Source organism: Chrysochloris asiatica, unplaced genomic scaffold (genome assembly GCF_000296735.1).
Source record: "Chrysochloris asiatica unplaced genomic scaffold, ChrAsi1.0 scaffold00004, whole genome shotgun sequence".
Taxonomy (NCBI): Eukaryota; Metazoa; Chordata; class Mammalia; order Afrosoricida; family Chrysochloridae; genus Chrysochloris; species Chrysochloris asiatica.
Window position 1 is genome coordinate 46,269,738 of NW_006408522.1, and position 14,447 is coordinate 46,284,184.

The window sequence follows — 14,447 nt, forward strand, 5'->3', positions numbered from 1 at the left end:
CAAGTTTCAGTGTCTCTTCTGACATTCATTTTGATCTTTTCTTTCTTGACTTCTTAATGACTTTTTGTTTTCTTCATGTATGATGTTCTTGATGTCATCCCACACCTCTTCTGGTCTTCAGTCTTTAATGTATTTGACCCATAGCTACCCTGTATGGGGTTTCCAAAGTGTGGCTGGTGAGTTTGAGCCACCGACCTTGAAGTTCCAAACGGCTTTGTGTATGGTGCATTAACCCATACCACCACACCAGGACTTCCCTTAACTAGCTTAGGAAAATGTAATTTCCTAGGAAGTGACATTTAATTTACTGATTACTAGGCATTCTACGTGCAAACTTTGATAAACCAAATTATAAAAAACTTGAATTATGATTTCTAGACATACAACCATGACCCTTACTATATTATCTCCTTTGAATTAAAGGTTATATTCAACTAATGTTCTAAAATTTTAGCCGTTTTTAAGGGACCATTTAAAAAAAATTGAATTCTACAATTAACCAGTTTACTCACCTTGACCACTTTGCTAATGTTGTTGTTCAGTGCAATTCAGTCAATTCCAACTTATGTCTAAAGTAATGAGAGACGGAAGTCTTGCCATTCACACATTTAAAGGACATTCTGTTTCTTTTAAAACTGACTTGTTCTTCTGACAGTGCACGGACTTTCAATATTCCTTGCCAACACCATAATTCAAATATATCGATTCTTCCACAGTCTTCCTTATTCATTGTCCAAATTTCATATGCACTGGAGATGATTAAAAATATCCTGGTTTGGGTTAGATGGACCTTAGTCCTCAAGATGACCTCTTTGCTTTTTAACACTCTCAAGAGGTCTTTTGAGGATTTGCCTAATTTAATTTTTTAAAACTTTTTATTGTAAATTGAGTGAAGGTTTACAGACAAGATCAGTTTTACAATCAACAAATTATACAGTTTTTTTTCATCTCAATGATTGGAATCGCCTCCATTTAATTTAATTTCTTGACTGCTGCTTCCAAGAGTGTTGATTGTAGATTCAAGCAAAATGAAGTCTTTGACAACTTCAATTTTTTCTGCTCATCATGTTATTAGTCCAGTAGTGAGGACCAATAGCACTAATGTATAAAATACAGTTACACTTAATAAAATATTCTAGATAAGAATTTATTTCTTTAAAAGAAAACTTATGTACCTCATTTCAGAATAAACAATTGCATCTAATACAAAAGGGTTTATAAAAGAGTTTGGAAAGAACTCTTCTTTGTTGGCTTTTTAAATTTGTTTGTTTGGGGGGTTTTGCTAATTAAATAACCGTTAGAAAGCAACAGGGATGTTATGTAGTAACATATGAGAGGATAGGTGCCCTTGACTAGTAGCAGCAGTACAGTGGCCTGTTCTTAGGCCATGCTGGAATTCCTCTTTAATTAACCCGAAGAACAAGGTATAAAATTTTTTCTAACACTGAAATAAAAATCTTTTGATACACTCCTGACTAGAGTAGTCTTCTGTATTCCAACAAGACTGGATATCAATCCTATCGACTCAGTGATATGAGTCTCTCTCTGTACAAAAGAACAAAACACTGCCGGGTCCTGCACCATCTTCACAATCGTTACGTTTGAGCCCACTGTTGCTGCCACTGTGTCAATCCATCTTGTTGGGGTCTTCCTCTTTTTTGCTGACCCTCCACTTTACCAAACATGATGTCCTTCTCCAGGGACTGGTTGTTTCTGATAATACATCATGTATGAGAGACCTGTACTATGCTACCATATTACAATCTGAAGCTCTAAAGCTGCTCCTTACCCTCCCCCTTTTTTTAAAAATAAAGCTTTTATTATGAATTGAGTGACAGTTTATATGGCAGAACATTGGTTTTGCACTTAACCAGTCATAGTTTGTTTCACTGCAATGATTACAATTACCTCCGTGTACCACTGGTTAACAGTATTTGCTTTTATTCCCACTTTTTGTTTTTTTGTTGTTGTTGTACACAAAAAACATGCAGAAATAGATAATCATTTAAACAGTCAAGGGGCACACTTTGCAAGCCAGCCTCCTGGCCACCAGCACAGTCTTTCTTTTTCCATGAGTTTAAAGTCCTCAGCTGCTCTCTCTCTCCATATCACCATCTCTGTCTCTGTCTCTAGTGTTGCTGATTCTCTAGTTAGGATCCCACATTCCACTCAGGCTCTTCCCTCTTGATGGCCCTAGGGTCCTCTGTTCCTGGAATGGAAGATGAACTACTCCCCCCTTACTGTTATACATCGTCTAGTTATACAGTTGTGACAATCAGTTAGTCATGATATAAAACTGCTTCTCCAGCTTCTGTCTCCCACAGCTGTACTCTTCCTTCTGACCATTCACTTCCTGTTATTATTTGTGCTCCCTAGGTAACAAGCCCCACTGAGGACTGGCACTGGGTATTATCCACCTTTGCACCCCACCTTAGAACTCAGCAAATAGATGATCCTCAATTATTTATAAAATTAGTACTGTATATGAAAACTAGAATTTAAAAATTTAAAAATTTGATAGTATCCATCCTGATAGACCTGAAACTAAGTGTAACAATAAAAATTAAAGCTATATCAAGAACATGTGATATCACCTCAAATGCCAAGCAATGCTAAATGTGGGGACAGGGTTGAGAACTTTGACAGAACTTAGAGCTGGTACCATGCACTAAAAATACCAACTTTTTTTTTTACATGAAAGGTCAATTTCAAACCTCATATAATGAAAGAAAAGAAAACAACCATAAGGGGAAAAAAAAAAGAAACATTAAGAAGGGGAAAAAAAATGACCAGATAATTTAGTCTCTGGATTAAGACTTACTTTAATATAATGTATAGTACTTCATATAATTTATTAACGTAATTTTCTATAGGACACTGTAATTAATTCAGTGACATCAATATTGACCTCACAAAGACAAAAGATGAAAGCTGGGTTTTCTTGTGTACCAAGTACAACACATGTGCTCAAGAGTTATCACATACAACAGTTATAGGAGATCAACTTTCAGGCTGAGTCAAGTTTACAGTAGTTGCTTCATACGGTTTTCCCTTAAAGACTTGGATGCCACCCAGTGTTGTCGTGTTTGTGCAAATGCCAGTTCTGGACTGCTCAACTACCTCCTTTTGCCAGCTCCACTTTTGCCTGTTTTACTGCTGCCACTGCTAGACTTGCCAGATGATTTTGAAGAGAAGAGTCTTGTCATGAATTCAGAAACATCAGGCAATTCATGGTTAGAATTCAGCATGTTCATTGACTGTTCCATCTCCTACAGAAGACAAAACACAATGATATGAAATGCACTGGGATCCTTCAAACCATTTGAAATCACTTTACTCCCTTTGAAGAAAGGAGGAGGAGAGTAGAACAAGTAAAAGGTATTGGTTATTAGCAATGATGCAATATCAATATCAAATACCACTTTAGCTACACATCATTTGTTGTTGTGAAGTGCTGTCCAGTCGGTTCTGACCCATAATGACCCTGAATATGGTTTCCAAGAAGCAGATGGTTTGAACTGCCAACCTTGTAGTTAGCAATCCAGTGCTTATCCTACAGTGCCACCCCATGACTGCATACATCATTAGTAACCATATTTTATATTTCTTTGTACCATTAAGCATTTTGGTCCATAGCAAACATCCAATAAATGCTACCTGGGGATTGAGTCAATTTATAGTTTTATAGACAGAATTCCCTATGATAATGGCTCTATTTGACTATATATCTGACTTCTTATGTTATGTTTTCTGATAAAAGCACTTTCTAATTGTTTTAAATAGTGTTTTTTAAGTTGATATTTTATTAAGATGCAGACAACCAGAATACCAATCTTAAATTACTATATGTCAAGCTATCAGAGTAGTTTGGAAGGTAACTGTGGTTCTTCCAAGAGTTGTGCCCTAACCTTAAAGAGTACAGTATTTCTTGGGTGACCTCAAATACATCATCTAAAGCAAGTCAAAAACATTACAAACAAGTCTCTGGTAGGACAGATATGCATCAGGCATTTTTATACTAAGTTTGTGTCCTATCCAGGAGTAGATATATGCATGCCAATGTTCACAGCAGCACTATTCATAACAAAAAAAAGGCAGAGACAGCCTAAATGCCCATCAATGAAAGAATGGATAACCAAACTTTGGTAAATACACACAACGGAATGCTATGCAACCTTGAAGAATACTGATTAATCTGCCAAACATCCCATAACATGGATGAACCTTGAGGACATAATGCTGAGTGAAATTAGATAATCACAAAAGGACAAATATTATAGGAGATCATTATCATAAAAGCTTAAGAAAAGGTTTCCATACTAAAAGAAATATTCTTTGATGGTTATCAGGAGTGGGAAGGAGGGGAGAGAAATTCACTGATTAGAGGGTGACAAGGAGGGCAATATACAAATAGGGGGAGAGCAATAAACAAGAAGAGGTAGGGTGGCAGTTAAACAATGAAGACGGGAAAATTTATGGAGATATCCATGGGCTGAATGGGATAGAGGTAAATCGTGATTTATACACAAGCTTGAACAGTACTCTGTGAGTAGGTACATGGATCGATACATAGGCTGAATGGGTAAGGGAGAGGAAAAAATGTTTATGTGTTTGACTATTTTGTGGATATTGGTTGCTCTACCTATTATTGTAAAATAGACATTTATGTGTGATAGAAATGAATATTGAGAATTATAATGACAGAAAGCTTGTAAGCATACCTTCAACCTTTTAACTGATTGGATTTGCTAAAAGGGGAGTTCGAATTTGCACAGGAAAACAGGCTTCCTGTTAAGTCTTTGTAGAGTATGGGGCCTTAGGTGGAATCATAAACCCCATCCAGAAGTTCTGAGTTGGGACATTCCCATTTGAAAAGACATACAAACCAACCCAAGACTGCTGGAAGAGCGTAAGATTCTTACTGAAAGAAAGACCTGTAGGAAAAAGAGCAGACTGTTTGGCTGTTTGAATTTCAAGAAAGTTGTTTTCTTTGGAGGCATCAAGGTAAGAAAGTCAGCCCATCAGGAAAAGCCCCCTTCTAGGACTGAAGCTTAAAGGGAACCCACAAGCAATCTCCTATGATCATTTCCCCCATCGTCACTCACATGTAGACTGGTGACCACCTGGGTGTCCAAGTGAATGGAAGTGGGGAAAATGCAGCAATAAAGACAAGGTTGTGTTTGACCATGCTCCACTGGCACTCACTGACCTTGAGATGACAGAGAGAAGAGGAAGGGCTGGCTGGTCTGAAGTTTAGGAATATGTGTGAACTCCTGAGTCAATGAGCACTGACCTAGCCCCTGGGGGCTAGGGCTGAAAGTGAAGGAGGGCAGCTAGTCTGAAGTGCAGGGAGGTGTGTGTGAACTCCCAAATTTGCAGCTAGTACCCATCTGATCTAGCTTAGATGGCTAGTTGACCAGAACTCGACCCAAGGAAGATAAAGATGTTTGATGCTGTGAACAAGTGCCAACTGCTACAATTTGGTGAATCAGACTTTTGCTTATGAATGCAGTGACTCAAAATTCCAATTGGAATGGAAGGATTCTTCATATCAAGGTACAACCTTGTTCCCTCAGTGTACTGGATTGATAGGGATGAGAAATTTAGACACTGGCTATCAAAAATGGAGGGGAGGGGGGGACATAAAGGCATGAAGTGGCTGGCTTACAAGCTTCGATGAGTGTGCTTAGTTTTGGAATGAAGAAGGTAAGATAGAATCTTCATTGAATAGTTTCTCTCTTTTACAGATGGATCTGGTGAAAGGAGACGAAGGATGATGGTGTCAGGATCGTATGACTCAATTATGAGTGATTGTTAGCAGGACTGTGATTGCTACAACTGTAATTGTAGAAGTTGCATAATTGAAAGGGGGAAGTAGTTAATCATTCATTTCAGGATGATCCCAGGACCATCAAGAGGGATGAGCATGAGTGGAGCATGAGATCCTACTTAGAAATACAGAGACAGCAGAGACAATGGCAGACAGTGGTAGAGGTGGTGGCAAGGAGACAGATCATTTGTGGGCTCTAGGCCCATGGACTGGGAAAGGCTGTGTGCCTGGTTGGGAAAGGCAGGAGGCTGGTTGGCAAAATGTGCCCTTTGAACACTGAAATGAATATATACTTTTTTGTTTTGTAAATGTACATCAAATATTCTTGCTTAGTTCATTTGTGCAAGTATAAGATATACATGGGGAGCGACAGGGAGGAAGAAGGACAACTGTTGTTGTGAAGAAACCAAGTGTGTATTCTGTTGCTGATGATCTTGTCTGTAAATCCTTCCTCAATTCACAATAAGAAGTAAAAAAAAAAAGTTAGTGTCCTCTCCTTTACTGACTCAACAAACTATAAAGTGTTGTTTCACTTCCACTATACTAATGTAGTATCTGCTTCACATAAATATTATGTGACAATTTCAAAACTGAACTTACATTGTTATTAATATAAATATGAAAGAAAATAATAACTATTGTATTATACTAGCTTGGGCTCTCTCCCTATAGGTTGAATTTATACATATTTCCAAGAAGAAGGTGCTTTTACAAATAAATCAGGAAAAGACATTATAAATATAAATATATAGGTAAAAGGTCTGAACCCTGCAGAAACTGATCAACTTCTGTATAGGTAAAATGCTGAAACTGGGAAACATCCTTGTCCCCTTCTAGAATTCTATTTTCCCCCTATTCTTTTTATTCCTGTTCTACCTGAATTTCTTTTGTGTCTGAACATATAAAAGCAACTGTATACTCTGAAGAGAGTTTTGCAGTCAGACTATAGGATCTATTCTTTTATCAAATATTTGGATTAGTTACACCAAGATTATTATGCATTTCAACTATTTAGAAGGTGACACACAAAGAGAATAGGACTAGGTAGAATGTTTTAGCTAATATAAAAAGATCCAGGGAGAAACACTGAATTTATTTGCTCCGACTGAAAGAGACTAATTAAATGCCAAGAATGCAATAACATGCTAACAACCTCTAGATCATTTTGGTTTGGGAATTACGATAAAACTGAAAAAAAAATGTAAGTTACCTAGTCACAATCTAAACCCAGGTATCAGGTTATAGTTCAAAAACCCCACAGATGGAAAATAATCTTACCCGTCTCATGTCAGGATCGCTTGTATTGACCACTTTGGGCAGAAGCACAAATATCAATAATGGAAGAACCATCATCATAACCTGTGAGAGAAAAATTTATAAAACAATTTGTGGGGTTTTTTTTTTTTCCACTTAACAGTTATTAAAACAAAATTTACTCTTAACAACCAATAATGAAGTTAAAGATTCAAATGCATATAGACTAAAAACTAGCAGCAACCAACCTAATTCTGTATTGAATCAGCTCTACTGACAACAAGGTGTTCAACAGTTGACTGCCCTAGAGTGTACCGACACATGCTTGGACTTTATAAACACCTTGCTTCATACTGGAGTCACTGATCATTATGTAGAGTTTGCCGTTTTATTAAAGAGCCCTGGTGGGGCAGTGGCTAAAGCACCCCAGCTGCTAACTAAGAGGCCAGCTGCTTGAGTACACCAGCCACTCTCCAAGAGAAAAAAAATGTGGCAGTCTGCTTCTTTATAAAGATTGTTGTTGTGAAGTGCCATCAAGTCGGCTCCAACTCATAGTGTCCCTGTATAGGTATTCAAAGAGCAGCTGGTAGGTTTGAACCACTAATGTTGTGGTCAGTCCAGTGCTTTTATCCTAGAGTGCTACACCACTGGGCAGCTCTACTCTTTCCTTACAGAGTCTCCATGAGTCAGAATCTTGACAGCAACGGGTAGTGTTGGCTGGTCAAATTCATTTAACTCAAATAGTTTGCAAAATGAGCCATCTGTTCACTTTCTTCAATCTCCAGTCTGGCATTGGGATTAGTGCTCCTGATGACAAACTTGGCTGCTCTTTCCAGGAGACTGTGTAGTTCTTGGAGAAAATACTGTGAGCAATCCTAGCACAGGAAAAGTAGATGTATACCAGTAGCTACCCAGCTCTTTGCTACTATGTAGCAGAAATGTCCAGAAAGCTTTGCTTTCTTTCCTCTCCCAAAACCAATATTAAGAGCCCAACATTTCAACTACTGTGTTCTGTTTTTATTTTCTGAATATGTACTAGGTATTTCTATCAAATTTATGCTAATGAATATGTAATGATAATAGCTAACATTTATATAGTACTGTCTGTAAACCAGGAATAAACTCATTTAATCTTCTCAACAATACTAAAATACATAATACACCCTGCTTTATTAGAAGAGGCGACTAAGGCACATAGAGATTATGCTCAAATGACAGAGACAGTGTTAGAAGTTGGAATCCTATTCAGATATCCTAAGAACTACACTAGACTTAGTGCCCCTCTAGACTCTGCAATATGACAACAGAAAACAACTCAGCAGATTCATTTTGACAAATGACCTAAAAGCCTCCAGAACTGGATACACTTCCATGGAATCTCAGAAATGAAAACATGAAAGATATTTCTCAATAAGCTTTAGAGTCTTGCTGGCAATTTCTCCCATCTACCTTCCTGCTTCTCTGTCCCTGAGAGAAGATTCTGAGTGCGAATTTATTCTTCTCTGGAGTCCTGGTGTGGCACTGTGGGTTAATGCAATGGACTGCAAAGTCGTTTGAACTGCAAGGTCGGCAGTTCAAGCTCACCAGCTGCTGCCTCGAAACCCTATACAGGGTTACTATGGGTCAGAACAGACTCAGTGGCACTTAACAACAACAACAGCCACTCTACCTTTCTTGCTTATGATCTAAATAACTACTGGCAAGAAATAGTATAAAAACTTAGAAAATCCTAAGATAACTCACCTTTCAAAAAAAAAACAAAATAGAAAAGAGTAAAAAATAAAGGGTAATTTGTTTCTAAAAAATGTATTTTATTTTAGTCTTAGTGAACAATAATAGTTTAATGATAATACCAAGTACTTAAAATATCACAGACTATTTATTCTTTGTACATGATAACAAAAAGAATCTTATTTGTGCCATCAGCAGGAGCTGGTTAAATAAATGATGGAATGTTTACTACTAGACTAACATATAGTTGAAATAAAGGAAAAGACAGCTCCATGTGTGACTCACTGCATACTCTTATTCTATTTGAATTTTAAAGCAATTCATCAATATTTATCCAACACCTACTGCAGATTTCACTGTCAAATGTGCAGTGCAATTCACAGAATAGTCTTTTCATTATGTATTCCCAAAGCCACTTTTCCAAAAATCTGTTAACTTGTTCACAGTTTTATGCTTTCACCAACAATTTGACCTCAGCTTTGTATCTCACAGAGGCTAGCTGTTTTCCACCTGCTACAATTCTTGTTAGTACAGTGGTGAGTATCCTCGCCTGTCACATTGGAGGCCGGGGTTCAATTCCCCAATGGGGAGAAAAATGTGTTTTTGGAGTCCTGGTGTGGTGCTCTAGGATAAGCACTGGGCTGCTAACCACAAGGTTGGTGGTTCGAACCCACCAGCCACTCCTTGAAAACCCTATACAGGATTTTTTTGCTATGAGTTGGAACTGACTCAGTGGCACTTAACAACAGCAACAACAGAAGCAATTAAGGATTAGGTAAAGATGTTTCATTTCAGCCTGATACATACCATTGGGTTCATCAGAAAGTCTGTCCAGCCCCAAGATTCCCTCTTAATAAAGTATGAAGGTGGACCAGAAGATTTCATTTGGAGAGGATAGGGCAGTCTGACCACTTCTGATGTTTTGATGTAATTCACATACCTTGCTCTGATAAAGCAATATGAAAAAAAAAAAAAAAGATCAGTCATTTTTTAGTAAAAATTTTAGTAAAAAATAAAGAATTTTAATTAAAAGAACTGCTTATATATTTGCAATGCTGAATCCTGGTGAGGCACTGCAGAATAATGCACTGGACCACAGGTAGACTTTACCACAAGATCGGTGGTTCAAACTCACCAGACGCCACTTTGGAAACCCTATACAGGGTCGCTATGAGTTGGAACTGACTTGACGGCACTTAACAACACACACATATATATACATATATAATAACTGATGGCATACTTATTAATAGACTTATAGCAGATATATATGCTGTTGTTGTTAAGTGCCATAGAGTTGGTTCCGACCCATAGCGTCCCTGTACAGGGTTTCCGAAGCTGTAAATCTTTACGGGAGCAGAACGCCTCATCTTTCTCCTGCGGAGCGGCTGGTAGTTTCTAACTGCTGGCCTTAAGGTTCGCAGCACGATTCGTAACCACTTCATAGAAAGATAAAGATAGATAGCGAGAGAGAGACGGAGAGAGTCCTGGTGTGGCGCTGTGGGCTAATGCATCAGACTGCAAAGTCATTTGAACTGCAAGCTTACTGGTTCAAGCTCACCAGCTGCTCCTTGGAAACCCTTTACAGGGTTGCTATGGGTCAGAATCAACTAGACGGCACTTAACAACAACAAATCTGTTGCACAAGACCTTTTTAAAGTGTTGAAGAGCAAAGATGTCTGCTTGAGGACTCAGGTGAGCCTGACCCAAGCCATGGTATTTTCAACAACCTCATATGCATGTGAAAGCTGCACAGTGAATAAGGAAGACCGTATAAGAACTGATGCTTTTGAGTTATGGTGTTGGGAGGAGAATATTGAAAGTGCCATGGGCTGCCAAAAGAACCAATAGATCCGTTTTGGAAGAAGTGTAGCCAGAGCGCTCCTTGGAGACCAAGATGGCCAAACTTGTCTCTCATACTTTGGACATATTGTCAGAAGGGCCCAGTCGCTGGAGAATGATATCATGTTTGGTAAAATGGAGGATCAGAGAAAAAAAAGAAGACCCCCAACGAAATGGATTGGCCAAGTAGCAGCATCGATGGACTCAAGCGTGGCAACAGTAGTGAGGTTGGCCCAGGATCAGGGAGTGTTTTGTTCTGCTGTGCATAAGGTCTCTATGAGTCAGTACCAACTCGATGGCACCTAACAACAATAACCCTATTGTCAGTACTACTCTGTCCTATAGAGTCACTATGAATCAGAATCAACTTGCTGGAAATAACCAACATTAAGCCAATTTACGTGTATCTAACTAATTTTTTTAAAAAGCCTCACCACATAATATTCTACAATACCATAATTTAGTCAACCATTCTCTTGTTAGAGACTGGGCTGTTTCCTTCCACCACCCCCACCACCCCCATTGTATACAGTGTCACACTACATTGCATAGTATCTATATTTCTATAATGTTATTGTTGTTAGGTGCTCTAAAGTCAAGTCCTTTACAACTCAGAGTACCCTATGTATTATGGAACAAAACACTGTCTGTTACACACACACACACACACACACACACACACACACACACTTTTTATAGTGATTTGGGTAAAAGTTTATAGTACAAATTTATTTTCCATTCAACAATTCATAATACATTTTTTGTTTGTTTTGTGACATGATGTGATGTAGTGAATTATCTAATGTCTTTTCTAGCCATAGTCTGTAACTCCCACCAAGCAGCATATCTGCCCTGCTGGTACTAGGTAAGAGAAGGGAAAAGATATTGATATAGTGACAGGATTCACTGTGGATGCTAACAGAGCTCACTGTAATTGTGGAAACCTGCAACTCTAACGTGGATTTAAAATGAGCCATCCCAGAACCAGGAAGTGGAAATCTCACTACCATCAGAGAGCCAGGAGTGGAGTGTGTCCTTTGGACCCTGAGATCCCGCCACACTGCACCTCCTTAACCCAGGGACAGAAAACTGTGACAGTACAGAAGTGGGAGAGGAACAGAAGAAAGAACCAAAGGCCAAGACACAGTACTGGATTTCCCAGCCCACCGAGTTAAGTAAAACTGAGTGTCTCTGGCAAGAAGTTTGCTTATAGAGTGGGGCGTCTCTAGGCACTTAAGTGGGGAGCTGGGTTTGCTGATTCATGGAGCTAGAGCTAGTGCCTTCAGGCTGAGGCTTGTGGTAGAGTGGTGTGTCCTATGGCATTTATCAGCAGTTGACTGGAACTGTACTCTGAGCATCTCTGACCTCATATTGTAATCTGTGAATTTCCCTAATAAACCTTTAACTCTGAGTATAGTGTTTTGAGTACTGTGTGGCCATTACAATGCATTATCAAACCCAACTGAGGAGTAGAGAGGATTGTGGGAAGAACACTTGGTGCCACGGTTTTTTGGCACATGTATTCCAATCCCACAATGTAACAGCACTTGTCCCACTTTCTCCTGTGTATACTGTTTCCATTCATCCTACTGTCCTATCCCCTCCTGACTTTTACGCTTTGTTCTTAGGCAAATGCTGCCATTTGACCTTATATGGTTGATTACTCTAACGATGCCTCATATTTACTACTTCTACTGTAGATCTGGTAGCATACTGGTTACGAATCAGGCTGCTAATCTCACGGTCAGCAGTTCGAAACTACCAGCTGTTCCGCAGGAGAAAGATGAGGTTTTCTGCTCCCATAAAGATTTACAGCCTCGGAAACCCTGTACAGGGTCACTATGAGTCGGAACCGATTCCACAGCACATAACAACAACAAGAAGAACCATAGATGTGGAGTCCTGGTGTGGCACTGTAGGATAAACACTGCTACCTATAAGGTCAACAGTTCAAACCCACCAGTCAATCACTGGAAGCCCTAAACAAGGTCGCCATGAGTCAGCACCAACTTGATAGCACTTAACGATAACAACAACAACCATAAAGGGGAGTCCTGGCACTACAGGATAAGCACTGGACTGCCATAAGGTCAGCAGTTCACATTTATCAGTCACTCCTCAGAAACCCAATACAGGGTCGCTATGAGTCGGAACCGACTCAACAGTACTTAACCATCACCACTACCATAGACACTATGGCATCTGAACTTTTGATAGTGAAAAACCAATCAAAACAATTATCTGCATGTCTCAACTAATCAGCAAGATGTAGAAAAAGAACATTAAACTTGGAATCAAGAAACATAGTTTCTAATGTAATTTTGTCATTACCTAGTCCTGTAGGGTTCTCTGGCTATATCAAAAGTTCTCTTAGAATCCTTTTAGCTGTAGTCCTTGGACTACATATAATAATGAATTCTTACTAGAAACCCACAAAAGTGTTGGATTTCATTTCTTTATGTATGTTGGTGGTCTGAGATATGCATTATTATCGTTGTTGTACGTAAGTGCCATCATCACTGAGTCAGTCTGAACTCAAAGTGACTCTGTATACAGTTTCTGAGGAGTGACTGGTGGGTTTGAACCACAGGTTTGGTGGCGGCGGTGGTGTGCCATGAAGTCAGTTCCAACTCAGCAATCCTGCAGAGGCTGTAAATCTAACAGGAGCAGAAAGCCTCATCTTTCTCCTGTGGAGCAGCTGGTAGTTTTGAACTACTGACACTGAAGTTAGCAGCCCAACTCGTAACCACTACGATACCAAAGCTCCTTAATCACAAGTCTACTAGTTTGTAATCCAGTTCTTATCCTACAGCCCCACACCAGGATTCCATGTAGTATTGGATATACCCAACTTTAGACAATAGTGCTGAAGAAATACAAGACTAGATGATGATAGCACTTAACAGTCATAAATTTTCTTACAAAGAAAATCGTAGTGCCATACTATGTTTCTTAACTAATTTTAATCAGAACCCTCAGCCATGTTCACATGTAACTTTTAAAAAATTGCATCCCCTATTTTCTCGATCATCTCCTTTTAGGACCTGTACAAGGCACATGTCAGACCTTTTCATTTTTAACTCTACATCTCTAAATTTTGATTCACACCATCCATTTCTTGATCTGTGTTATATTCTGGGTAAGAGTCTACAAAAACCACATCCTCATCTAGCCTGAGACCACCAGAAGAACGAGATGATGCCTGCCTACCATTACTGACGGTTCTGATCAGGGACACCATAAATGGACCCTGACAGAATGGGAGGAAAATGTAACACAGAACCTTACATTCCTTTAAAAAGAAAGAAAAAAACAGACTTACTGGACTGGTTGAGACTAGTGCTTTTCCTGGTACTACTGCCAAGAGATAGTCTTTAAATTAGTCCCTAAAGCCACCTTTTAGCTAAATTACAGACTGGCTCAACAAATAAAGAATATCACCCATGAGTACTAACCACACTCCTTTAAAAAAAAAACATATATATGAGACCAAACCGCCAATAATTACTTTAAGACAGAGATGAGAATATGAGGTGACAAAGAAATTAGATTAATGGAATCAGAGGGCTTCAAAAAGTTTATGAAGAAACGGAATTAAAAGATAATGGAATTTTTCCATGAACTTTTTGAAGCCTATATATATATATATACAAATTGTTGGAGTCCTAGTGTGGTGCTGTGGGTTAATGCGCTGGACAGCAAAGTCGGTTTGAACCACAAGTTCGACAGTTCAAGCTCATATATGCTTGTGGTTGTTAAGTGCTGTCGAGCTGATTCTGATTCATAGCAA

The 14,447-nt window shown here is 38.8% G+C and overlaps 1 protein-coding gene across 1 annotated transcript in view; it reads right to left on the bottom strand.

Moving 5' to 3' along the window:
• Positions 1 to 2,804: 2,804 nt before the first annotated feature.
• EMC7 (ER membrane protein complex subunit 7) overlaps positions 2,805 to 14,447 on the bottom strand; it is a 23,336-nt gene continuing 11,693 nt past the window's right edge. The window contains exons 3-5 of the mRNA XM_006831812.1: positions 9,623 to 9,761; positions 7,109 to 7,189; positions 2,805 to 3,269 (exon numbers count right to left, since the gene is read on the bottom strand). Coding sequence (XP_006831875.1) covers positions 3,117 to 3,269; positions 7,109 to 7,189; positions 9,623 to 9,761 — 373 coding nt within the window. The 3' untranslated portion in view covers positions 2,805 to 3,116. The remainder of the gene's footprint in view (positions 3,270 to 7,108; positions 7,190 to 9,622; positions 9,762 to 14,447) is intronic.